This window comes from Buteo buteo, chromosome 11 (genome assembly GCF_964188355.1).
Source record: "Buteo buteo chromosome 11, bButBut1.hap1.1, whole genome shotgun sequence".
NCBI classification, from domain to species: domain Eukaryota; kingdom Metazoa; phylum Chordata; class Aves; order Accipitriformes; family Accipitridae; genus Buteo; species Buteo buteo.
The window spans coordinates 26,620,454-26,646,020 of record NC_134181.1 but is presented as its reverse complement, the minus strand read 5'-3'; the positions used below and the strand labels follow the sequence as shown (position 1 = coordinate 26,646,020).

General features: G+C 60.2%; 4 protein-coding genes across 4 annotated transcripts; 2 read left to right on the top strand and 2 right to left on the bottom strand.

The window, feature by feature from the left end:
• Positions 1-1,309: 1,309 nt before the first annotated feature.
• GPATCH4 (G-patch domain containing 4) lies at positions 1,310-3,731 on the top strand. The gene is made up of 7 exons (XM_075040933.1): positions 1,310-1,433; positions 1,727-1,800; positions 1,890-1,982; positions 2,202-2,309; positions 2,485-2,582; positions 2,697-2,747; positions 2,876-3,731. The coding sequence occupies exons 1-7, from the start codon at positions 1,358-1,360 to the stop codon at positions 3,354-3,356; spliced, it is 981 nt and encodes a 326-aa protein (XP_074897034.1). The 5' UTR covers positions 1,310-1,357; the 3' UTR covers positions 3,357-3,731.
• Positions 3,679-5,733, bottom strand: NAXE (NAD(P)HX epimerase). Its single transcript, XM_075040934.1, has 6 exons — positions 5,509-5,733; positions 5,008-5,116; positions 4,812-4,922; positions 4,551-4,664; positions 4,318-4,465; positions 3,679-4,235 (listed from the first exon to the last, which is right to left on the bottom strand). Exons 1-6 carry the CDS (start codon positions 5,697-5,699, stop codon positions 4,033-4,035), a joined length of 876 nt encoding a protein of 291 aa, XP_074897035.1. The 5' UTR covers positions 5,700-5,733; the 3' UTR covers positions 3,679-4,032.
• A 1,039-nt stretch (positions 5,734-6,772) lies between these two features.
• TTC24 (tetratricopeptide repeat domain 24) lies at positions 6,773-9,941 on the bottom strand. Its single transcript, XM_075040931.1, is given in 9 exon segments — positions 6,773-7,025; positions 7,249-7,650; positions 7,768-7,889; positions 7,990-8,118; positions 8,199-8,411; positions 8,491-8,620; positions 8,622-8,749; positions 8,752-9,282; positions 9,618-9,941. Coding segments are annotated over 7 exon segments (1,494 nt in total). The 5' UTR covers positions 9,263-9,282; positions 9,618-9,941; the 3' UTR covers positions 6,773-7,025; positions 7,249-7,389.
• A 1,150-nt stretch (positions 9,942-11,091) lies between these two features.
• On the top strand, positions 11,092-24,558 carry IQGAP3 (IQ motif containing GTPase activating protein 3). The gene is made up of 37 exons (XM_075040932.1): positions 11,092-11,174; positions 11,573-11,729; positions 12,024-12,101; positions 12,321-12,397; positions 12,578-12,645; positions 12,916-13,029; positions 13,407-13,585; positions 13,910-13,997; positions 14,287-14,450; positions 14,664-14,751; positions 14,898-15,061; positions 15,218-15,378; positions 15,592-15,716; positions 15,902-16,065; positions 16,263-16,353; positions 16,462-16,629; positions 16,758-16,900; positions 16,975-17,145; positions 17,461-17,544; positions 17,770-17,841; positions 18,407-18,476; positions 18,863-19,071; positions 19,310-19,462; positions 19,578-19,741; positions 19,882-20,106; positions 20,192-20,332; positions 20,848-20,932; positions 21,207-21,439; positions 21,530-21,662; positions 21,992-22,094; positions 22,254-22,398; positions 22,560-22,647; positions 22,908-23,120; positions 23,253-23,419; positions 23,578-23,679; positions 23,978-24,086; positions 24,409-24,558. The coding sequence occupies exons 1-37, from the start codon at positions 11,110-11,112 to the stop codon at positions 24,520-24,522; spliced, it is 4,875 nt and encodes a 1,624-aa protein (XP_074897033.1). The 5' UTR covers positions 11,092-11,109; the 3' UTR covers positions 24,523-24,558.
• The last annotated feature ends 1,009 nt before the right edge of the window (positions 24,559-25,567 follow it).

Below are 25,567 nucleotides of genomic sequence, written 5' to 3'. Positions count from 1 at the left end.
GGAGGCTGAGGCATTTGCACGGGGACACTCCCACACATGCCACCTCTCTGCCAGACCACATCCTTCTCCCGCTTTTGGAAGCACAGCTTGGCAGCAGCAAAGGGAGATCCAGGGGCCGAGGCTCGGGTGCACGTCTCCATCCCTGCGGCGTCACCTGGGCCAGACCCCTGCCCTGGACAGTGGGGCAAGGGGTGCCAAAGCGGGGTGTCCCCAGCTCTGCAGGTGCACCCAAGCTCAGGGTGCCTGCAGCTGCCAGCATCTGGGAGTCTTCCAGTGAGACTGGCCTGGCAATAGGCTGGCCTTGGTGACAGCTTTGAGTGGCAGCTGGAGAAGGGACGGAGCTGGGAGGGACAAGGACGCAGCGTGGTGGCTTGGCCTGGCCCAGCTGCATGATGCACCAAGGAGGGGGGAGAGGGGCCACGGCACCGGCTCAGGATCTGGCCCCTGCTGTGGAGAAAAGCAAACAGCCCCCGGCTGCAGGGCCAAGTGCTGTGCCGTGGGTTCTGCTGGGCTTTCTGGCCAGGCACACACACACGTGTGTGCACACACATGCACTGTCTGAGGCTGCAGAGCCCACTCTGCCCCTGGCTCACGCGCAGCAGCACCAGCACATGTGCAAAGCAGGTGGCGAGCAGCAGGCGTGCACGCCGTGCAACCGCACGGGGAGCAGCGTCTGTGCACGCAACATGCAGGTCGTGGGTACGTGCAGTGCACAGCACCAGTGCGTAACATGCCGTGTGTGTGTGTGTGTGTGTGTGTGTGTGTGTGCAATGCGTGGTGAGCTGCATGTGTGCCCCCAGCTGCTGGGGGTGTGTGTGCAATGCTCAGCTGGTGGGGATGGGTGGGTGCATGTGTGTGCACACATCTGTGCGCATGCACGTGTATGTGTGCGTGCGTGCACGTGAGCACGTGCACGTTTTGTGTGTGCATGTGTGTACGCGTGTCCATGCGTGCATGTATGTGTGCATGCGTGTACATGCCATGTAGGTGCGTGTGCACGTGTGTGTGTGTGTGCGTGCGTGTGCACGCACGCCAGCATACGTGTGTGCCTGGTTTTGTATCCGCGTGTGCCCCTGTGCCCGCACACGCGTGTCCGTGCCGCTGTCCGCCCTGCCCCCTCCGTCCCGGACGGGTCCGCCCGTCCGTGCGCGCGCGCCCCCGCCCCGCCCCGCCCCGCGCTGGGCGCGTTCCCGGCCACGCCCTGCGCGCATGCGCACAGCCTCCCTTTCCCGGCGGGCCCCGCCGCCGTCCGAGTGCGCCTGCGCGTCGCCTGGGCCGTGACCTCCGCCCCGCCCGGCCGCCTGCGCAGTCGGCGCTTCCTGTCGGGCAGCGGTGGCGGCTGCCGGGACCCGCCGCCATGAGTGGCCCGCAGCCGCCGGGGCGTGGGATGCGGTTTGCGGAGAGCCAGCTACGGCGGCACGGCTGGCGGCGAGGTGGGCGCCGGCTTGGGGTCCCCCCGGTCCGCGGTCCCGCCATCCCGTGTTCCTCCCCGAGTGCCCCCGGCGGTCCCCAGGCCCCCGTCCCCCCGGTCCCTGGCTCTCCCCGGTCTCACAGCCCGTCCCCCGGTCCCCGGCCGTCCTGGAGGAGCAGGGCTCGGCCTCGCCGCCTCCCCCACCACCCCTCCCACTCGGGGTCTCGCAGCAGCCCCAGCCCCCGGCGGCCTGCCCCGGCCGCGGGGGGCTCGGGGGGAGCCACTGCGGCGAGTGACGGGTGTCCTTGTCCCCAGGGCAGGGGCTGGGGAAGCGGGAGGACGGCATCGCCGAGGCCATCCGGGTGAAGGTGAAGTGCGGCACGGCGGGGGTGAGTGCAGCCCCCCTGCCCGGCGGGGGCTCGGACCCAGCAGCCGCCGCCGGCCGCAGCCATTTCGGTGGCTCCTCTGCACCCCGCAGGTGGGACATGACGCGGCGGAGCCCTTCTCCTTCCACTGGTGGGATCACGTCTTCAACAAGGCAGCTGCCAACATCGCTGTGGAGGCTGGGCAGGTAGGAGGGCTGTGGGGGGCACCCCAGTCGGGCTGGGATGGGGTTGAAGGCAGGGGAGGGCTTTGGGGTCCCCTTCGCACGGCCGCTGTATGTCCCTGCAGCCCCTAACTGCGCAGCACCTTGCACGGGGACTGTGGTGGCAGAGAGGTGCTGGTGGAGGGGGTGAAGCCCCTCGGACAAAATGCTCCTGAGCCCTTTGTATCTCTTTCTCTCCCCCAGGATGGCATCTCCTTGAAGACGCTTTCCAAGCAGGGAGTCAGAATCAGCAATAAGAAGCCCCGCAAGGCCAGCAGCGCTGGCAGCATGCTGTATGGCCGCTTCGTGAAGGTAACTGGCCCTGGAGATGTGGCTTGGTGAGCAGCTGGCATCTCTTTGAAGGCTGTTTTGAACTCTGCAACCCCCCTCACAGCGCAGCCTCCCCAGCCCATCACTGCTGTGGCCCCCAGGGCCCCCTTTTCTTTGTCCCCCTTTCTCACAGCCCCTCTGCCTCTCTCCTCTGTAGTCAGCCACACTCACAGCATGCGGGGAGGAGTCCACAAAGCTGCCCTCCGGCTCAGAGAGCAGCGAGGAGGAGAAGCTGGACCTCTCTTCGGCCAGGAGGTGAGCCTCGGCAAGCAGCGCGTGCCCTGTCCCCAAGATGCAGCAGTGGGGAGGGACAAGGGCTGCGAGGGGGAGCTGATGCTGGGGGTGACGTGTCCTGTCTATGTCCTGCAGGCTGACGGACGAGGAGCTGATGCGAGCGTGTGGGGGCCGCACAGCACACAAGTACGTGGTTGGTGAGGGCTGCATGGTTGGGCTCCCCCCTCCTGGCAGGGGCTTTTGAGCAGGCTGGGCTGGGGGCCACATTCCCTGCCAGGGAGGTGCCAGACCCCAGCTGCCCACGATCATTGCAGGGGTGCCCGTCACGGCCTGACCATGAGCGCTAAGCTGGCACGCCTGGAGGAGCAGGAGCAAGCTTTCCTGACCACATACCAACAAAAGGAGTGGCAGCATGAGCCACCAGAGAGCAGCCACCCAGCAGAGAGGCAGGAAAAAAAGAAGAAAAAAAGGAAACAGTCCAGGGATGGAGCCGATCCTGAAATGCTGCAAGGCCATGAGCCAAGCAGAGAAGAGGAGGTGGCGGGACAGGAAGGGAAGGTTGTGAAGAGGAAGAAGAAGAAGAAGAAGAACCAGGAGCCAAGCAAAGAAGAGGAGGTGGCAGGAGAGGAAGGGAAGGCTACAAAGAGGAAGAAGAAGAAGAAGAAGAAGCAGGAGGAGGAGGAGAAAGAAGAGCCAGTTGAGACAGAGGTACCTCTAAAAGACACAGATGGGCCAGACCAGGCTGGGCACAGCCCCAGGAAGAGGAGGAAGAAGAGGAAGAAGGAGCCGGAGTGAGCAAGGGCCAAGGCTGCTGTGCTGCGCAGCTGCTGGCACCACCTGGCTGTGAGGGTCCCAGTCCTGCCTGCTGGCACTGGTGGGTGCTCAAGGGTGCTCCAGGCTCTTCCCAAGTGGAGCCCAGTGCTGTGGCCCAGCTGTATGTTTGCTGCCTGGGGATGCTGGGCTGGGACTAGTTGGTCTGAAGCTGGATCAAGCTTTATTTCTCTCCCTGAGCCTTCCTCCCATCAGAGGTGACCTCAGTTCCCACCAGGCCCTGGGGCAGGCACCCATTTGCTGTGGGTCTGTTGCAGAGGGACACAAGGGGACAGACAGCACAGAGTATTGAAATATATTTTTCAAGGGCATGAATAAATCTTTATTGCAATGAAACTATCCTGAAGTGCAAGATATGTAGCAGACCCCGGGATCCTGGATCGTGTTTACACCTAGAACCACTCAGATTAGGTAGCAATCTCAAACAGAGCCTGCCTGGCAGCTGCTCCATCGGTCTCAAGCTCCTGGGGGCTTTGGTCTGCAGTGAACGTCAATCCTGCTGGCAGAGCTGGGCAGGACTGCAGCCCAGTGAGGTGCTGAGCATCCTCCTAGCGGAGAGCTGTGGCTTTGACAGAACTGGGCCCTGATCTGCTGTGCCGAAGCCTAGCCTAGCACCCCAAGCCCCTGCTGAGCCCTAACCCTAGGTCAGCTGCAGGACGCAGTCTGTCTCGGGGTACGGTGGCAGGTTTAAAGTGTATTTCTCCTGGAGCGCGGCAGGCACAAACCTGCCCCCGAGGAAGTGGTAGCGGCCGGCAAAATGCATTGCTGCCTTCTTGGGTGCCGTGAGGGAGATGAGCATGTCGGGCTGGAGACCATCCGCCTTCCCCTTCTCCACATCCCAGCCTGCAACAAGCCCCGAGGCCAGGCTAGAGCCAGGAAGACCCCCGCCAGGCACCTTCCTCCACTAGGTCCAGCTCTTACTTACCCGAGGGGATGTCGATGCTGGCGATGGGCACTGTGATGCGCTCAAGGGTGCTGAGGATGCTGCCGAAGGGCTCCCGCACTGCCCCCTTGAAGCTGAACCCGAAAATTGCATCCACCACCAGGCCATAGAGCTCATCGATGAGCGCAGCCTGTGGCAAGGGAGGCAGTGGGTGAAAAACAGCCCCGGGCACGGCTCCGAGGGCAGCTGCTCCGTAGCCAGGGCCTGCTTCTCACCTCAGCCGGGAACTCGGGGAGGAAGGGGATGTCCATCTTCTGGCACTGGGTGGTTAAACCTTCAAAGAGGGGCTTGTTGGGGCGTTTGGGGTAATACACGGTTGGCTGGTAGCCCTGGAAGAGCAGAAGGGACCTGAATGGTGCTCTGGCACCAGGAGCAGCCAGAGAAGCAAGAACCCCAAAGCTTGTGGGTACGGGGGTGTGCGGGGACGGGCATCCTCCCTAGGGGGGAGCATGCAGCTGCCTGCACAAGAGACTCACAAACATTTTCAGGTGCCGGGCGCAGACCAAGCCATCGCCGCCGTTGTTCCCTGGCCCGCACACCACCAGCACGGCAGGCTGGCTGGTGGTGAAGGAGCTGGGTGGGTAGGCCTGGTGTGGGGCAGGAAGCGTAGGGTTATGCTGGGAAAGCAGGACACCCCCCCCCAGGACCACCACCTGCCTCTTGTACGCCCACCTTCGCAATGGCGGTGGCACAGCTCAGCCCCGCCAGCTCCATCAGCTGATCCACGCTGAACTTGTACTCCGTGAAGAGCTCCTGGTCGATGGCCTGGGCCTCGTCCTGCCTGGGGAGGGAGGATGGCACCCCTGGGGGCATTAAAACCCGGCCAGACCCCGGCTCTAGGGGGCGGGGGGGGGGGGGGCTCAGGGCCATCCAGGGGGGGCAGCTATGATCCCCTTGACCTTGCATAGTGCCAGCAAGCGGGTGGGAGTGGGGGGATAGGGACAGGGACAGTGTCCAGCTCCCCGCGCTGAGCCCCCCCGTGCACCTCTGCACCCCCAGTACCCTTCCCGACCCCTCCGCCCCACCCGTACCCCTCTCCCCCGTTAACGCCCCCGCACCCTCCGAAACCCCAAACATCCCCCGCACCCTCTAGCACCCTCCGGACGCCCCTGCAATTTTCGCCTCCCCCCCACCCCCCCAGAGGTCCCCGCACGTCCCCTCCGCAGCCATTACCCGAGGAAGCGGAGCCCCCGCGGGCCGGACCCCGCGTTAGGCCCGTGCATGGCGCGGTGGGGACGGCACCGCTCTCGGTCTCGGTCCCGCTCCCAGCTCCGGTCCCAGCCCCGGTTCGGGCAGCGTCCCCCCGCCCGAACCCCTGCCGCTACCAGCAGCCCCAGGCCCAGCAACGCCCGCGGTCCCGGCATGCGGCGGGAGCGGCTCGGCTCGGCTCGGCTCGGCACGGAGCAGGCGCGGAGACAGGGGCGGCCCCGGGGCGGAGCGCCCATCCCCGCGGGGCGGTGCCGGGTTCGGAGCCCCCGGGTCCTCGAGAGCCGCCCCTTTCCTCCCCCACCCCACGCGGGACCCCCGGCCCCGACACGGGAAGGAGGCAAAGGAGCGGATTCAAAACCGTGTTGGCTCCGGGAACGGGCTCCCACCGGCAGCTCGGCTCCACCCCGGTGGGGGGGACGCGCGGTCCAGGCCGGGGTCCTGCTGCCCGGGCCGCTCCCCCCCCCCGTCGTGGGAAGCGGTCATCGTCCCGGTGTCCTCCGCCGGCACACGAGGCTGCAGATGAGGGACAGCATCCCGCTCCCTGCGCAGCTGGCGGTGGCGGGGCTGCGGGGTGGTGAGGGCACCGAGGTGTTATGGGGTGTGGGGGTGTCCGGTGGGATGCAGAAGTGGGGGGGGGATTTCATACAGGGGTGCTTGAATCCACCCTCAGATCTGCTGCCCATCTGTAAGGCTGGGGTTTGGGGCTGGCTCCAAGGTGCCAAAATCCCAAGCCCCAGTGATTTTGGGCTTGGGGACACGGCTGTCGCGAGGAGCTGGGGTGTCCCAGGCCCTGCCGGGGGGTCTCCGTCCCTGATCCCTCCCCTTAGGGGACACCCTGGAGCCCAGACCTCCCATCTGCTCCCTCACCCGCTCCTCCAGTGCATCACCTACTGCTCCGGGGACCTCAGCTGGAAGGTTCGGCGGTCACAATGCCCTGTGAAAATGCAGCGTGAGAACCACAGCCCTTGGCTCGCTGGGGAAGTGAAGCTCCAGTTGTGTTTGGTACTCGCCTGGCCAGAGGCTGCCGTGGCACAGCAGGGCTGGGCACGGGTAGGTGATGGTTAGGTTACTGGGAGCAAAGCGGAGACGGCTCATGGGGAGGTGATGGAGAGCACCTGTGTGACAAACTCTCCCCTACCACATCATTACCGAACCCTCCCCAAATTCCAGCTTCAGTTACGCCAAAGGCACTCCCCAGAAGTACACATCTTTTAAAATCTCTGGATTTTCACCTTTAATCACAAGAAGTCCCTGGGGTGATGCCACTCGCTGCATTATGTTTGCTGCTACTGCAAGGGTATTTGGGTGCAAGGAGCTGTATCGGTGTGCCTCCCCCTCGCCCACCCACCTGTTAGCATGGGGCTGACTGTGACACCCTGGAGCCATGCTGGGACCATCCTCATCCTTCGCAGAGATGTCCAGGTGTCCGTGTGGGTTGCAGAGCTCCGGCGCAGGGCCATCAGTCAGGGTCACTCCTCTGCCTCCAGGGAGGAAAGGCAGATAGGCAGGAGTCCCGTACTAGCCCGTGCCGAAGCCTTGGCTCTGGCAGAAATAGGCTGTATGGCTCAAGCAAGTTGCCTGGGTTTTTGTTTGCACTCTCTTATCTGAACAGCCAGGATGTGCTCCCGGCACAAGCACATACAGCTCGTCCCCAGGCTGGGCTTTCCCCCCGCAGGACCTGGGGTCGGAGAAAGGAAGATTTACCTCATGGGTGATGCCGGGAACTCATCCACAGAGGAAGGAGGGACATGATGGCAGCTTTTCTACTCATGCCTTGCTCCCCCGGAGCCGTGTCCCGCTGGCGTGGGGCAGCGTGGAGCAAAACTGCAGCTGGCCGGGTTCCTGCTAGGATGGAGGGATGGCCTGGGGTTTACATGTGCGTGTCCCTCTGCCCACCAAATCCTGGTGCCTCTCTCCACCAACACCCATCTGGGGTGTCAGTCCCCAGCACCCCGATCTGCCCCACGCCCCCGGCGTGACGCTTACTGGGGCTGGGGTGGGCACCCAGCTACCCCCACAGGAGAGGCGGCCATGGAGGCAGAACTGGTGCTGGATGGCATTGGTGAGCTTGTGCACAATCCGCTCATGGGCAGCTCTGGGGGCGTCCTGCAGAGGAGACAGCCCACGTGGGTTCAGCCAAATGGGTCTGTCCCTAGGGCTGGGGCAGTCACCCTGTGATGCACAGGAGGGTCCAGCCTCGGGGCTTTCCCTGGCGTGCCTTACCTGGCAGTGGGAAAGCAAAGTCAGGGCCTCCTTGCAGTGCCCGATGGCTTTCTGGGGGTCTCCCAGGTGGAAGCAGGCTACTCCCAGTCCCTCACATGCTTGCCACTGCCCCTGCACATCCCCTGGGAGGTGAAGGGCAGCATCAGTGCTGGCCCAGCACATGGCAGCCCGGGTCCCAGGGAGGGAGCATCACAGGGATGATTTGCCTGTGCCTCCCCTTACCCGAGTCCCGGAAGGCTTGCAAGGCATGCAGGTAGTTCTCTGTGGCAGCCTCGTGGTTCCCGAGCTGGCTGCAGGCATACACCAGGTTACCAAAGCACTGCCCCTGCGCCCTCCGGTTCCCTAAAGCACCTGGAATTGGAAACAGGGGGCTCCATCCTGAGCCGGCACACCAGGCAAAGCCGAGAGCAAGAGATACTGGTGCAACCTACTGTGCAGTGCTGCCACTCGCCGGTGCCAGCCCAGCATTGTGCCAAAGCTGCACAGGGCGTTGTGGGCAGCAACCAGGTTCTGCAGCAGCGCAGCCTCCCTGCACCGGTCCGGCTTGCCACTGCAGAGGACAAGGGCCCGCTTGAAGCTCTCGGCAGCCAGGGAGAAGATGTGGAGTTGGGAGTAGCCAAGGCCGATGTCATTGTAGAGTTTCCCTGTGGGACAGAGAGGAAAAGCTGGGTGCAGGCGCTGCTTCCCAGGGGACCGAGAGGAGAGGATGCGGCACGGCATTACCTCACAGGGCTGGGTCAGGGATGCTCTCGCAGAGCGAGCGGCACTGGGTGAGAACGCCCATGATCTCTGTCGCCCTGAACCGTTGGCTCAGCAGCATGGAGCCGCTCGCCCTCCTCGGAGCTGCTCGCCCTGCTCAGAGCCACCATGGCAGCCTCGGGGCTTGCAGCCACCGCATAGGTCCGTGCGGCATCCAGAAAGCAACGCATGGCTCAGGCTGGCTCCCGCATCCCCAGGTAGCAGCAGCCCATCTGTACGCGGGTCCTGCTCGGCTGCCAGCCTGCACCGCGTGGTCATGGCTGATGGCTTTGTCAAAATACTCCAGAGCCTTCGGAAAGTCCCAGAGCCCTTCATGAGCCGCCCCAATATTGAAATAAAGGTCCCTCAAGTGCTCCCTGCTTTCCCTCTCTGAGGGCTGGGACTGAAGGAGGAACTCAAGGCCCCTTTTGGGCTTCCCGGTCTCCACATAGACAGCCCCCAGGCTGAAGGCACAAGCCCTGCGGAGCTGGGGGCTCACTGTACCCCTGGAGAGGAGAAGCGCCTTCCTGAAGCACCCCACGGTCTCCTGCGCGTCACCCAGCACCAGCACCCGGCGCCCGGCTCGCGTGAGCCCCTTGATCTCGGCTGCCTGCCCCATCACCTCGTCCCCTCCCTCCTGAGCATCTTCCCTGGCCTCGGGCTTCTCCTTCCCTTTCTTCTGACTCTTCTTCTGGATGGTGGGGGCTGCGGGGGCCGCGGGCTGGGCTCCTGGGTTGGCAGCCTCCTCCGAAGCCATGGGCAGAGTGAGTGACCTGCCTGCAAGAGAGAGAAAGACACAGCAGGCAGCCTGAGCCAGCATGGTCCTGGGATTTCTTGAAATGAGCAGCATTATTTTATGTAATTAAAAAAAAATAACTTAGAAAGGCCTTGTAGCCTGTTTGCGGCTAAAGTTTCAGGGGGGAAAAAGGCCTTTTCATAGAGGACCCCAGCGCAGTTTCTGCACTTGGTGCCTGCCTCCTGCAAACCTTTGTAGCTGCTAGAGAGGAAGGGGGGGTCACTGAGGGAGGAGGGGCACACACACACCGCAGCACAGGGTGGGCATTCCCAGGGTGTCTTTTTGAGAGGCAGAATAACTCGTTGCACACACTTACTGTTTGCTCTTTAGGCGCAAAGGGTGCTGAGACCGTGGAGGGGACGGACAGGGCATCACCACTGCTTGCAGCCGCGCCGCTGCTGCAAACCACTGCTCACCACCGCTCTCCGGACTGGGAAGGAGGGTGTCCCAAGGGCCTCCGAGTCCCGCCGGGGCTGGGCTGCCTGGAAAGCCACTCGGAGCGGGTCGCAGCCTCCCCGGGGTGATGGACGCCGGTGCCTGGGGCCTGGTGCCGGAACAGCTTCTGAGCACCCAGAAAACCTCAGGGTCGTGGGTGGCACACACAAACTAGGACAAAGCCAGCTCTCCTCCGGGGAGGGCGCATTCCTGCAACGGCCCGGCTGGCTCCAGTTTCATCTCTGTCACCGGCACGGTGTACAGTGCCGCGGTAACCCGGTTCGGCCAGAGCCAACCGTGTGCTGGGTGGCACAACCGGCCCCTCGCCGGGCTTGTGGCAGGCACCGTGGACTCGGTTAACGGGGGGGGGCGCGTTCGTGGTTCGGGAGCAGATTGAGGTATGGGCACGGCGCGGCGAGGGTGAAGGGCACCCCGGGGCCGGCCGGTACATCCCGGGGTTCCCCCGACAGCCCCCGCCTGGCCCAGCCCGGGTGGGCAGACGCCGGTGGAGCCCGGGTGGGCTGACAGCCGGCTGCCCCTGGTGCGTGTGCAGGTCCCCTCTGCCACTCCGGGCTGCGTCCCCCGCGGGTGGGCTGATCTCTGGGTGTGCCCGCACCCCAGGATGACCCCTGCACCCGTGGGGTCCTCCCCGCACCCCGAATCGCGCTGATCTCCGTGCGCTCGCCGGGCCCGGCCCTACCCGCCCCCCCCCAGCCCCCGGTGCCGTTACCGGACTACATCTCCCGGCGGCCCTTGCGCGGCCTCACGTGAGCGGCGGGAGATTCAAATCGCGGGTGGAACCGCCGCGGCCGCAGCCATGGAGGGAGCGGGGCTGGTGCAGCGTGAGTGACCGGGCCTTGGGGGGGGCAGACAGCAATGAGGGGGGTGTGCAGGGCGGTGCGGGGGGCTGTGGGGGGTAGGGGGATGCGGGGGGGTGGGGGACAGCGGTGGGGCCCTAGGCACCTGGGGACCAGCTGGACGGGACGTGTTTTGAGGAATACGTCTGGTGGGGTGCTGCTGGGTGCCACCCAGCTGTCGTGGGTGCCTCCAGCCCCAGCGGCATGAAAGGACCCCGGACCTGCAGCTGTGACCCCCCCCCCCAGGTGTTGGGTCTGGGTGCCGGCTATGGGCGTTACTTTGGGGGAAAAAGGGAAATTGGAAACTTTCCTCCAATTGCCAGAAGGGCCTGGCCGGTGTCAGCATCATTGCCACCCACACGAAGGCTGTGGGAGGCACAGGCAGGCTGCTGTGCCAAAAACCTGCCTTAATTTGGGTGGTGATGGGGGCTTAAAAAAGCGCCCCCTCCCCCCGAATAGTGGGGTTTGACGGGGTGCCCCTGTTGCTGCCCAGATGAGCGCCTCACCGCAGACGAGATGGATGAGCAGAGGAGACAGAACGTCGCCTACCAGTATCTGTGTCACCTGGAGGAAGCCAAGCGGTGGGGCTGGACTTGGGGAGCCCCTCTGCCTTGAGCTCAAATTTTGGGGGGGAAAAGGAGTGCAAGGGGGGGGAAGGGGATAAGACCCAGGGGATCTGAGTGGGGGGAGGCTGCAAAATCCTGCCTGCTCCTGGTGCTTTCTGGCCCTTCAAAAGTGGTTTGGGGGTTGGTTGGGGGTGGGGGGGCACACAGCCATGCTCTTGCACCCAAACTGAGAATCACCTGTCTGCTAAACCCTGCAGCAAAGGGGTGGGGGCTGACCTCTCCCTGCCAGGGAGGGATTTATGGGGATGAGGAGGGTGTGTGTGTGTCTCCTTTAGGTGCCCCTTTTCCTGTCTGGAAGGGGTCTGGGTGGGAATACTGGGGGTCTGCAACGTGCCCCATGTCTACCCTGCCAGCTGGATGGAGGCGTGCCTGAGTGAGGAGCTGCCCCCTCTCATGGAGCTGGAGGAGACCCTGCGCAATGGGGTCATCCTTGCCAAGCTGGGCCACTGCTTTGCCCCCACTGTGGTCCCTCTGAAGAAGATCTATGACTGTGAGCAGACACAGTACAAGGTAAGACTGCAGCACCAGGGGTTGCGTTCCTGAAGGTGTAGCCCAAAACTTGTAGGAACCTTTCCATCACTGGTGAATCCAAAGTGAAGGAGGGTCATACCGATTGCAGTCATTAAGGGACAATTTAACAGAGTACGGCTGCAAACGGGATCTGAGCTGCGCTTCCCTGGGGGTGCCACAGGATTTGCCTCTCTTTTTAACTTCATGCCCTGGCTGGGTGGGTTTGGGGGAGAGCGGGACCCCAGGGATGGGAGAAGGTGGGGTTCAGCCTGACCGCAGCTTCCTCTCTTCCAGGCAGCCGGGCTTCGCTTTCGGCACACGGATAACATCAACTACTGGCGTGATGCCATGAGCCACGTGGGGCTTCCCTCGGTAACGTCCTCCCTCTGCTCTCCCTGGGCCAAGGGAAGCACTGGCCTTTGCCCTTGTGGCAGCACTGGGGCTGCACGCCACCAGCTCGGCTCACTGGGGGACTGCTGGTGTTGCAGGGGGGGCTTCGTCTCTGTCCCCCCCCCACCACCCTTGGACACCATCCTCCCCGTGGACCATCTTCGTGCCATTTCCACCTGAGCTCTCTTATCTTGTCAGCAGATCTTCCACCCGGAGACCACCGACATCTATGACAAGAAGAACATGCCCCGGGTGGTCTACTGCATCCATGCACTCAGGTGGGAGTCCCTGGCCTGGCCCCGGGGCCAAAACTGTTGTCATGGTTCATGTTCATGCTCATGAGCCCTTTGGTGGCGCCACCCCCAGGGCTGGGGCAACAGCCTCAGGTGTTGCAGAAATGTCAGGAGGGAGAAGCAAGTGACAGCATGGTCATGGCATGTGTCTGCCTTGTCTTTCAGCTTGTACCTCTTCAAGCTAGGGCTGGCTCCTCAGATCCAGGACTTGTACGGGAAATTGGACTTCACAGGTATGGCTCTGTGTGGGGGAACCTGGGCTGGGGGCTGGCAAGGGAGGTTTGCCAACAATGCTCTCAGATCCCTGCAGTTGGAGGGATGTGGGGAATGAAGACCTTGGGCAAGCTTTTCCAAAGCTGCCTTGGTGATGCTTACCCCAGTGTGGGTGTTTTCTGCACCCCTCTGGTTTGGCAGGGGAGCGGGGGGCTCTGCTGGCTGCCCATGCTCCAGTGCTGGACCACAGTGCTGGTGCTGAGCAGTGATGCCTCTGTGCTCTGCTCTAGAGGAAGAAATCAACAACATGAAGCGGGAGCTGGAGAAGTACGGCCTGCAGCTGCCTGCCTTCAGCAAGATCGGGGGCATTTTGGCCAATGAGCTCTCGGTGGACGAAGCAGCAGGTGATGGGTGCCTGTGTGGGGAGAGGTGCTGTGCATCAGCTTGTAGCAGGATCTTGGCTCAGCCCCTGAACATCAAATCTAGGGCCAGCAAACTAAGAGAAGCTCTGAGAGATGCTCTCCTTCAGACCCGTGCATGGCTGCAAGGGTTGGCACAGCCCCTTCCCAGCCAGCAGCACCAGGGGTTTTGCATTAGCTGGGCTTGCTGTAGAGACATGGAGACTTTCTGGGCACTGGACACCACCTTCCTCTTTGAGAAGCTGGGGTTCCCACCATTGTGCGTGGCACAGCTTGTCCCACTGCATGCAGGGATATAGGGGATGGTCCATTGCAGCCCTCCATGCTCTGTCTCACCTACATCCTTCCCGCTTCACTTCTAGTCCATGCTGCGGTGCTGGCAATCAATGAAGCGGTGGATCGAGGAGTGGTGGCACAGACAATGATGGCCCTCCGCAACCCCAGCGCGATGCTTCTCGACCTGCGTGAGGTGCTGGCTGATGCCTACCAGGAGGTGCTCCACCGGGCAAAGCTGGAGAAGGGCAGCAATGCCAGGAACAGGGTGAGGAGGGCTTGGATGGTCCTGGGAAGGCTGGGAGAGGAGCAGCCAGCCCCTTCGCTGATGTGGTGGTGGGTGCTTCCAGTTGGAGGGGTCCCTCTTGGTTGGAGACTGTCCCCAAGCTTGGCAGGTAAAGCACAGCCTGGGAGCCCTTGTGCTGATCAGAAGATGGAGGCAAAGTGGTGGAGAAATGATTCTACTTTGGGGGCTGGTTGACCCAGGGCTTGGGATTGGGAAAGGAGCCCAGGCATCTGCAGGGGACCCCTGCTGTGTGCTGTTGGGGTGCTCTTGGGCAGAAAGCTCAGGGTAGGGGGGGTCCCTCTCCAGTACCTGCAGGTCATCCCCGAGGATGAAGACATCTATGACCGGTGTCTGACCCAGGCTGAAATCCAAGGCAACATCAACAAAGTGAATGGTGAGCAAAGCTGTGGCTTCCCTCCTGGGGGGTCTCCAGAGCTTATCGGTGTGACCATGGTACCCCAGGCAGCAGGGGAGAGCCTCCCTGGGGTGGTGGGCATAGCAGAAAGGAGTTGTCTGCTCAGGCCAGCTTCAGACCACGCAGGGAGCAGGGCTGGGTGTGCATTTCCAAGCACAAATTAAAATTATTGGTATGCAGGCTTCAATTGTAACTCCCTTTGCTCCCTGGAGTTGTGGGATGATTTACCTGCTCACCTTCTCTGGGTGTGAACTGGCCTCTCTCCTAGTGCATGGAGCTCTGGAGGAGGTGGACGATGCCCTGGAGAGACAGGACGCGCTGGCGCTGTACCGTGCACTGCAGGACCCCATCCTGACCCTGCGCTGCCTCCAGCGGGACAACCTCGACTGCTACTTGGAGCAGCTCAGCATGGACCGGCAGCAGAAGGCGCTGGTAAAGGCTGGCAGGAGCCTGCAGGCATGGGGTATCCATGCTGGAGTGGCACCCCAGGACTGCAATGGTCCCCAGGAGGAGGGGGCTTCCCCCCTGGGCAGGGGTTTGCTCTGTGGATCAGCAGCTTTCTGCAAGGGGTCTGAGCGTGGCTGCTCTGTCAGCACAAGCAGGTTCCGGTGTGACATCAGAAGCCCCTCTTTCTGCCCGCTGCAGGAGCTGGGCTACATGGACCTGCTGGAGCAGGAGGAGTTGGAGGCAGGAATCCTCGTGGTGAACAAGAAGGGCGAGGAGGAGCAAGCCAGTGAGTGGCTGGGGTCAACATGTTGCTTGCAGCAGGTTTTGCTGCCTGGTGCATCCCCTGCTGGCAGCCTGGCCAAGTGCCCCAGGGGAGATGGGGCATGGTTGCCTCCTGCAACCACCACCAGCTCACCCTGGTCTTTCCCTCAGTGCTGCGGGCTGTCAGCCGGATCAACGCGGCCATCCGTCGAGGGATGCCGGCCAAAACATTGGAAGTGCTGATGGACCCTGCAGCACAGCTGCCTCATGTGTACCCGCTCGCTGCACCCCTGTACCAGTGCCAGCTGGCCCTGCTGCAGCATCAGCACCCAAGGGTGAGAGATCTCCCGGGGATGGGCTCTGGGTCCAATTGGCATTGGGGGGATCTGTGCCTCTGCTAGGATGGAGGGGAGCTTCCCCTGTGCCTGAGGGTGCTGCTGAGGCTGGAGATGGGGGCATAGGGAGTCAGTGTCTCTGCTTGCCCCGTGCAGGGTGAGCTGCTGCAGGAGGAGCTGTTCGTGGCTGTGGAGATGCTTTCGGCTGTGGCACTGGTTAACCGAGCCTTGGATGCTGGGGACCCCGACGGGCTCTGGAGCAGCCTGGTCAGCTCTGCCCTGGGCCTCTCGGGTGTCGAAGATGCAAATGCGCAGCGGTAAGGAGACAGTCTCTGCGTTTGGGATTGGTGGTGTGGAGCAATCTCTTGGCAGGGGATGGTCAGGGATCCTGGGCTTTGCGTGGGCTTGTTTCACCAGCCTCCCTGCCCTGTGCCTTACCTTTTCCCCTTTGAAAAGCAAGGCAGCTGGTTCTGGCAGGTGCTGTTACTGCTTAAAATGCACTGAGCTGTTGCCCTGTGTCTCTCCTGCAGGTATTTTGAGGACTTACTGCAGCTGAAAGGCCAATCTAGGGAAGCAGGAGCAGAGTTCCTGAGCTGGAATGACATTCAGGACAGCGTGAATGACACCAATTCATCAGTGCGAGATGAAAACGACCGTGAGTCCTGCCCACGTGGGGTTTGGTCAAGCAGGGGATTCTGCAAACTTCCCGGTAGGGAGGTTGCAATGGGAGCCAAGCCCTAATGAGACACTAGGGAACCTCATGCTACCCTGGGCTGTGGCTCTGCTGGGTGCCCAGAGCACTGGGGGAGCTGAACTGTGTGTCCCTTCCCTCCCATGCAGGAGTTCTCGCTGTCCGGCTGATCAATGAGGCGCTGGTGCAGGCGGACCCTGAGAAGACGCTGGCAGCTTTGCTGCTGCCGGCAGCCGCCCTGCCTGACATCGCCCTCCCAACTGCTCGGCACTACCACGATGTCCTGGCCCGGGCACGAAGGCTGAAAGCCCAGGTAGGGTGGCATGTGCCCCTTGGCAGCGTAGCATCCCCCCCGGCAGCATGGTAGCTTGCAAAGCAGAAGGTGCTTGAAGGGTGATGCAGTGCAAGACCAGTGTGGCTGAAGCTCTCGGGGCGGGGGGGGGGGGGGGCGGGGGGGAGCCTCTCAGCTCACTAGACCCCATCTCTGCCCTGTCTCCCCCTGCCTTGCAGGCCACAGAGGATGATGGAGCTGTGCTTTGGTGGGAAGAGATCCAGGAAGGGGTCTGCAAGGCCAACCAGGACACAGTGGCAGCCAGGAGGAGTGAGTGCTCTCCCCAGAGTGGGTGCTGGCCCTGCCAGCCAGGGGGCTGCTGCAGAAGGTGGGGGGGGGGGGAGAAGGGGCTCATGTGAGCCCCTTCTGCTCCCACAGTGGCTCTGGGCACTGCTGCCATCAACCAGGCCATCAAGGAGGGGAAGGCAGCGCAGACCCTGCGGGTGCTGCGCAACCCCGATGTGGCCCTGTGCGGTGTGGTGAGTGCCTGCGCTGTGGCGTACCAGGAGCAGCTAGCGGCTCTGATGGCCACCAAGAGACAAGCAGGTAAAAGCTTGGGGGCTGCAAAGACTTCCCCCCCCCCCCCCCGCCAGGAGCCTGGAGTCCATGCCTGCCCAAGCCATTTCAGGGGGGAGCAGCACCCCCCAGAAGCACCTCTCTGTCTTGGGCTGCAGGGAGCGTGAAGCCATGCTGGATCCGACACAGGCTGACAGACGGTGCTGAGTACTACCTGAACCTGCAGACCTTCGAGGGCAGCTGGCAGCACCCACATGACGGTGGCCTCAACACCACGCACCTGAGCCGGGAGGAGATCCAGGTATGGGGAGGATGGGGCTCGGTGGGTGCTGGTGGCATCGCTGGGGCTGACACTGATGTATCGTGTCCTCACAGTTGGTTGTCACCCGAGTGACTGTTGCACATGACCGGGAGTGCCTGTGGGCGTCCAATGTTGCCTTCGTGGTGCGGCTTCAGGCTCGGCTGCGGGGCTTCCTTGTCCGCCGGGAGTTTGCGGCACAACGGCACATCCTGCGGGAGCAGTGGCCGGCTGCTATCAGGATCCAGGTGACGTAGCCAGAATCCATCTCATCTCTGTGTGGGGGGCATGCAAACCATAGGTGGCTGCTTTTAGCATTCTCCAGCAGGTCCAGGGAGGACCGGTGCTTGCTGCTCTGTACGTTTAATAGCCAGGACGCACCCAAGGTACTGCAGAGGATGGTACAGGGCTTGTTTTCTCGCAGCAGTTCCTTTGGGTGCTGGTTTCCTCTCTTTTCCCATGCTGTGTTACCCTCTTTTCTTGTGTGCTCTTTGAAAAACCAACTGGACGTTGTAGTGACCTTGCACAGATCTCAGTAGCTGGTTGTCTTTTCTCATGCCCAGGCTTGTTGGAGAGGGCATAAGCAGCGCAGAGCTTACCTGGAGAGACTGCACTACCTGCAAGCCAACACAGATGCTGCGATAAAGGTTTGGAAGACTCTTCCTTCACCCTTTGCTCCCAGTACAGAGGCAGCTGGGGGGGAAATAAGGTAGCTGGACCAGGACACAGCTGGGCAGCATGTGAGGGGATGGGGGGAGCTTGGGCTGGGGGAGAAGTTCTTGTAAAACTCCCCATGGTTTTCCCCCTTTCCACCCATTTGCTTTGCCCAAGTGAGTCCTTCCAGTATCCAATTGCTTGAACATCTCTCCTAGATCCAGGCAGGCGTGAGGATGTGGCAGGCTCGGAGAAAGTACCAGGAGAGGCTGCGCTACTTCAGGCAGAATGTGAGTGATGGGATGAGGAGTAAGGCAGCTCCTGGGAGCATGTCACCATCTGTGGGGATGGAGGGGTATGATTCTGAGCATGCAGTTGGATCTCTGCCCCCGACTGCTCGTGGTGCAGCTGGAGGGAGAAACTGGTGCATCCTTGCCGGGGGACAGATGGGAAGGAAAAGGTGCCTGGTGGGTCTGGAAGCCAAGCTATCAGGCTCTGTAAAGTGTGAGGAGAGAAAAAACTCCAGTTCCATCAAAAACCAACAAGGACTTCAAGATGCCCATTAGAGGGGAAGGAAATTTGGGGGAAAGGGGTGTGTCAGCTGTGGGAAGTGAAGCTGAGCCTCTGGAGTTGCTGCAGCATGTGAAATACAGCAAGCAAAAGGGAAGTGACTGCTAAGGAGAGTGAAATCCTGAAATCCCTCGCTGGGTTGTGGAGACCTGCCTCATCTTGGGCATTGGCAGATTCCCAGCGGTGGGAGCAGGCAGCTGGGTGCCTGTCCAGCTCTCCTCCACTCCCTGCATGTTTCAGGCATGCTGTGGGAAACATCCCCCACCCCCTTGTTTGTCTTGGCAGATTAAAGCTGTAATTAAAATCCAGGCTTTTGTGCGAGCTAACAAGGCCCGTGGGGATTACAGAATGCTGGGTAAGTGCCTGCTCGTCTCTTTTCTGAAGTGGTTATAATTAATTGGGAAGGGGACTCTGCCTCCTCCCTTGTTGGCCCTGCACATTGGGGAGGCAGTGGGAGGCTGGCCACCAGTGTCCATGTGGCAGAGGCTTGGTGGCCTCTTGGCAGCTGCTAGAGCAGCCCTGGGACTGCTCTTGCTGCCCCTCTGCTCCCAAAGGCTTCCCGGGCAGGTGTTGCAGAGTATGGCACTATCTTGTCCTGGGTCCTGGTGTTGCAAGAAGGTGCTTTTTTTGGGAAGAGGATGGGGTGTCTTGGTGAGGTGCTGGGGATCTGAGGGTCTACGGTGGGGGCGGCTGCTCAGTCTTCCCCATGAGTGTTCATGGCAGCGCCATGCCTTGCTGCAGTCCATGCCAAGAGCCCACCGCTGAGCATCGTCCGGCGCTTCATCCACTTGCTGGAGCAGAGCCAGCAAGACTTCTGGGAGGAGTCGGAGGTGCTGCGGCTGCAGGAGGAGGTGGTGAAGAGGATACGTGCCAGCCAGCAGTTGGAGAGTGACCTGGACCTCATGGACATCAAGATTGGGCTGCTGGTCAAGAACAGGATCACGCTGCAGGTGGGGAGTGTGGCAGCGGGGGAAGGACCTTGGCCACCTTATGTGGCTTTGCTGCAGTGCTCGAGCTGTGCGGCCAGCATGGAGCTGGTCCTCCCCTCCTTGGCATCATAGCTTGTACTTCCCTCTGCTTTTGAAGCGGTTGAAGGGGTTGGGGAGCATTGAGGTGCCTCTGGCTCCCTTTCCCCAGAGCTTGCTGGCAGTCACCAACATTTCTCTTTCCTTGCCTGCGCGGCTCCAGGAGGTGGTCTCCCACTGCAAGAAGCTGACCAAGAAGAACAAGGAGCAGCTTTTGGAGATGATGTCTATAGACAAGCAGAAGGGGCTTAAGTCACTCAGCAAGGAGAAGCGGCAGAAGCTGGAGGCATACCAGCATCTCTTCTACCTGCTGCAGGTGGGGCTGGTGGGGGCCTGCTGTGTCCACTGCAGCTGGGGGAGCAGTGCAGGGACCCTGACCCCCCGTCACCCCGTGACACTCGGGGTTAGCTTGGTGTTCCTCTTCCCTGCAGACCCAGCCTGTGTACTTGGCCAGGCTGATCTTCCAGATGCCACAGAACAAGTCCACTAAATTCATGGAGTCGGTGATCTTTACACTTTACAACTATGCATCCAACCCACGGGAGGCTTACCTGCTGCTCCAGCTCTTCAAAGCAGCACTGCAGGAGGAGATCAGGTGGGTGGCCTTGTTTGGGTACAGGTTTGGGAAAATGCTGAACCAGGGGCAGTTATCTCCTCTGGCTGTTGCCTCCTGCATTGGAGAACAAACACATTGGTCCATCCACTTCATCCCATCTGTCCTGTCTCTCTCCCCAGGTCCAAGGTGGACCACATCCATGACATCCTGACAGGGAATGCCACGGTGATCCGGATGGTGGTCAGCTTCTACCGCAACACGCGTGGGCAGAATGCCCTACGGCAGATCCTGGGTGGTCCGGTACAGGAGGTTCTGCAGGACAAGACCCTCAGCATCCGCACCAACCCTGTGGACATCTACAAGGCATGGATCAACCAGACTGAGTCGCAGAGTGGGCAGAAAAGGTCAGGCCCTGGGCAAGGAGGCTTAGCCCGACCACAGGGTGATGGGCGTTGGGAGGGTGACGGGGACATCGTCTTCCGTTCACAGCAAGCTCCCATACGAGGTCAGCCCTGAGCAGGCTCTCAGCCACCCCGAGGTCCAAAGGCGGCTGGATATTTCTATCTGCAACCTCCTTGCGATGACAGACAAGTTCATATCTGCCATCACCTCTTCTGTAGACAAGATCCCGTATGTATCTCGATGGTTTGTATGCACGTCCCTGCAGTGCTGTTGGCTTGAAGGTAGCTTCAGTAAGGCCTTAGAAAGGGAGAATGGGTGGTGGGGGGCTTCTCGGCTCCTTATCTGCTGCAGGACTGAGTTACCGCACTGTCAACAAGAGGAAATCCAAACACCAGTGGGTACTGCTGCTTCTGCTCCTCCAGCAACACCCTAGTGGGCTGGGTCTTCTTGCTACTCCATTTCTGAGCACTTTACTACTGGTGTTGAGGTGTCTGCAAATAAGAAGCTGAGCTTTGTGGTAATCTTGAAGGATGAAGGCTTTCTCCAGGGATGTCTGGGCTGGCAGCAGGGTAGGAAAGGGAGCTGAAGGATGCTGCAGCTGCCGGCCCCTCCTATGCGCACGTCCATTGCCCCAAGGCTGGGGGCTTGCCACTTCTTCAGTGATGGGTAGTAGGGATGGGGCAGGGTGGCCAAGCCTGGTGCTGCTTTGCATGCTGACAGACCTCTCCCTGCCCTCTCCTCAGCTATGGGATGCGCTACGTGGCCAAAATCCTGAGGATATCCTTGGCTGAGAAATTCCCCAAGGCCTCGGTGGAGGAGATTGACAAGGTACCCCTGGGCTTGGGGGTCTGCGTGGCTTGATGGGGTTTAACTGTGTGTGCATGTGAAGGGCCAGTATCCCTCTACAGAAGGTCAGGTCCTCTTGAGTTAAAAATACCTTGAAGTCAACATTTTCCTTGAGTCACTAAGTCAATGTTTCCTTGAGCCTTTGGGAGGGTCCCACTGAGCAGTGCAAGGACAAAACAGCCTTACCTGCTGAGCTACCACCTCCTTGGGTACCAGCCCATGTGCTTCCCAACACCCAGCTTGTCTTGTGCTCTAGATCGTGGGGAACCTGCTCTACTACCGCTTCATGAACCCGGCAGTGGTGGCCCCTGATGGCTTTGATATCGTGGACATCTCAGCCGGGATGACCCTGCATCCTGACCACCGTCGCAGCCTGGGCTCCATTGCCAAAGTGCTGCAGCATGCTGCTGCCCACAAGGCCTTTGATGGGGAGAATGCTCATCTCTGCGGGCTGAACCAGTACCTGGAGGACACCCACAACAAGTTCAGGTTGGCACCAGGATGGCATCGGGAGTGGGAGGGGGCTCCAAGCCAGTGGCAGTTTTTTTGGGGGCTGACCAAAGAGGTCCTTCTCTGCAGGAGGTTCATATCTGCTGCTTGCTGCGTCCCAGAGCCAGAAGAGAGGTTTAATGTGGATGAGTACTCTGATATGGTGGCAGTGGCCAAACCAGTCATCTACATCACAGTGGGGGAGCTCATCAACACGCACAAGGTAAGGGCATAAAACTCATCTGCAGACAGGCAGGCTCCATTTCTTCTGCTCCCACCTCCTGGTCTTTCTGCTGCATTTCATCACAATCCTGTATCCCATCACCAGCACAGCTCCTCCTGGCCTTTATTTTTTTTTTTTCCCCCCACTTTTTAAGCAAGCAAATAATCCAGATTTTCTGCTGGTTCTCTGCTGCTTGTCCTACCCTGAACTTCATAACTTTGCAGTCCTCTCTCAGGTGCAGAGGGCATTGCATCGTTCCTGACCGGCTTTCTCTCCCCGTTTCTTTGCATGCCCCTTTGCTACTGACTCTCCTCCCCTGCACCACCCAGCTCCTGCTGGAGCACCAGGACACCATCGCGCCGCACCATGGAGACCCCCTGCACGAGCTTCTGGAAGATCTTGATGAGCTTCCTACGGTCCAGTCCCTTGTTGGTAGGTAGAGCTCTGGGGCCTACCACCCACCCCGGCAAGAGGAGGATGGAGATGGGGATGCTTTTCTTGCATGAAGCTCTAGCTGGATTGCTTTGGGCATGGGGAATTCAAGCCCTCCTGAGCCCACCATGGCTACTCGGGTTCTCTGTGCCCTCACAGGGGAGAGTGTTCCCAGCCCGGTGGACAGCAGTGCCGAGCAGGTGCTCTCCCAGCTCAGCAAAATGGAGATCTCCCTCACCCTCACTGGTAAGCTGGTGCCGGTGGCCAGCAGCGAGGAGAGTGACGTGAGGAGCTTGCTGCTGAGGTGAGGATGGGCTCTGCAGACTTCAGGGGAGCTTTCTGGGGGTTGGGATGCTCAAGGAGGGCGGGCAAGAAACCCTTGGGAGGCAACTAAATAATGTGCTGCTCTGGGGGAGGAGGGTGATAGTCCGGAGCAGACACCTGACCTCTCCCTCTGGTCTCTAGCACCAAGCAGATGCTGGTGGATGTGATCCAGTCCCAGGCAGGAGACTGCCTCCCAGAGATCCTGTGGACTCAGGCCTCGGAGCATGAGGTGGGATGTGCGAGGCTGCTGCTGGGGATGAGCTAAAAAACTTCTTGGGGAAATGGCAAACAAGCCCTCAGCAAAAAGCTGCCCTGTTCCTCTTAAAGGCTTGGCTCTAGCAGTGGCTGGGCTCTGTTTTTCAGAGAAAGCATGTGCTTTGGGCCTGGAGAGAGACATATCAAAGTGTGTGTCTGAGGGGGGGTTGATTGCTCCATCTCCTCATGTTCCATTCCAACCACATGCCAGGCTTACCACCTTCTCCTCCCCAGGAAGCCTCCCACGACCATCTCATGCACAGGCGAGCGCTGCAGGATGCCCAGACCCCTGCTAAGCTGAAACGCAACCGCTCCCTGGCTGCTAACAGCCAGCTGTCCATGGAAGAGAAGAAGCGCAAGATCATCCGCAACCTGCGGCGCTTGGAGAGCTTGGGGCTCGTGGACTCTGCCCATCAGTACCAGGAGCTCATCAACGAGCTGGCCAAGGTGTGCTTGGGGGTTGGGGGAGACTGAGTTAGGAGGTCACCTCTCTAAACCCACCTGAGATCCTGCTGCGGTGCTTCGATAAAGCTCAGAACAAGTTATATTGGCTTTCTTGTGCGGCTTTGTTTTCTCCAGGATATCCGCAACCAGAGGCGTTACCGGCAGCACCGCAAAGGGGAGCTCCTGAAGCTGAGACAGACCCTGCAGGGCCTCAATGCCAAGACCTTGTTTTACGAGGAGCAAATTGATTATTACAACCAGTACATCAAGACCTGCCTTGACAACCTGGCAGCCAGCAACAAGTATGTTTCCTTACAAAAATCCAATAATTTAAAAAAAAAATATCTTTTTTTTTTCTTTAATTGCTATTTGGATGTTTTGAATCCTGGACATGTTGGAGGTCCGAGGGGTCACATGTGGCTGGAGACAAGCTCTGAGCGTGTGGTCCCTTCTTTTCAAGGATCAGTGGGAAGAACAAGAAGCTGCAGTCACTGCACTACACGGCGGCCCGACTGTTTGAGAAGGGTGTGCTGCTGGAGATTGAGGACTTGCCGCTCAGCCAGTACGTAGCCCCTGGTCCGTGGGATGAGCTATTGCAGAACAAAGCTTGGGCAGGTAGAGGAAAATAGCCTGGGAGGAGGGTGCACGTGGGCCCACCATCATCCCCCCAAGGATGGGGTGAGTTGTTTCAGGTATTACCAGGAGAACATGGGAGAGTTGGGATTTGGAGGGGGCGGGTTTTGGGCTGTGGGTCTGGCCTTGTGTGTACCGAAAGGGTTGCAGTGGGTGGGTGACCTGCCCCTTGGTCGTGTTTAAAGCTGTGAAGCCCCTTTTGGTAGTGAGGAACTCTTTCCCTTCAGGTTCAGGAATGTGATTTTTGACATCATCCCCTGTGAGGAATCAGGCAGGTTCCAGGTGAAAGCCAAATTCATGGGGATTGACATGGAGCGGTTCCAGCTGCACTACCAGGTGGGGAACTCATCCTGGGGCTGCCAGTGCCCTAGTGAAGCCAGGGCAGCCTGGGGGTGCAGGGGGTAGATGGTGTCCCCACACCCGGCTGGTTTTGGGGGGGGGACACATGACACATGACTTGGAGCCCATGGGGAGCCCTGACCCGAGCTGGGGACAGCCTCGCCATGCATTTCCCTGCTGCATGTCCTGATGCAGACCCAGCTCTGTCCTGGCTCCCCTCTCCCTGGGGGATGTTGCAGGTGGGTGCCAAGGGTGGGACAGTCCCCTTCTCTGGCTGGACACATGGGGCTGGCAGTGGTGACAGTCACCTCTCCTGTAGGACCTGCTGCAGCTGCAATACGAGGGTGTAGCCGTCATGAAGATGTTCGATAAAGCCAAGGTCAATGTCAACCTGCTCATTTTCCTCCTCAACAAGAAGTTCTTCAAGAAGTAATGGGAAAGGGGTGGGGTGGGGAAGGCTGCGGGGGGCGTGATGCAAACCTGCCAAAGAGAAACTTCAGGGTTGGTGGTCCTGGGGCAGCATGTCCCTGTGGTGGGGAAAGCTGCTGCTTGCAATGAAGCTTTCCTGCCTGGATGCAGCGTGCCTGAGCATCTGTAGCCAATGGTGTCTGGCTGGGGAGAGCAGAGGGCTCAAAGCTCAGCCCCAGCCATGGGCAACCTGAAATCAGTGTTGCCTGGAGGCCGGCTTGGGAGCCTTCTGCTCCTGCAGCTTATGCTGGCGTGAGCTGGTACCCAGCCCTCCCTGCAGGAAGGATGCAGCTGCTGCAGCTTTTGCTGCGCGCATAGCTTTTAAAATCTAGTGTTTGTGGGTATTTTGGCTGTTTAGTTCCAGTGTTGCTAACAGCTGGCTGCTGAAGGATGCTATGGCTTTCTGGACACTACACATGTTTTTAGTGATGAAATAAAGGTATTTTAATATGTTTTTTTTTCCTCCCACTAAAGATGGGGAAATGTTAGAATAAGACTTTATATGGGTGTAGGGAGAGAGGGAGAATATAGAGGCAATAACTACTTGTGAAGACACCCGCGGGCTGCTCTCTAGTAAGTCAAGGTGCAATAGGAAAATTTTGTTTTTTAAAAATAAATTTTGCTGCCTGTTTTCCAGCCAGGCTAGGGGCAGAAATAGAAGAGGGGGGCTTAGAGTCACTGCTGTCCTGAGGATGCCTTGGGGGACAGGAGCAGGGCCCTCCCCTTTCCTCTGGACCACACTGATGCCTGGCAGGTGGTGTGGAGCAACCCCAAGCCATTTCCTCAGCCAGGCTGGTTGGCTGCTGTGTCCCATGTTGATTTTGCTCTGATGTTTAATTAGTTTTAAAATGTGGCATAATGACCGAGTTTGTCCGTGGCTGCTTTTAAAGCACTTTCTCCTTCATGTAAGCTCCAGCCCATTCCACATGATGGGAAAGTTGCTGGTAGCAGTCCCAAGCCTCCTCCCAGCCCTGTCTTCTTCAGGCACAGGAGCAGCAGGTCTCAAACCT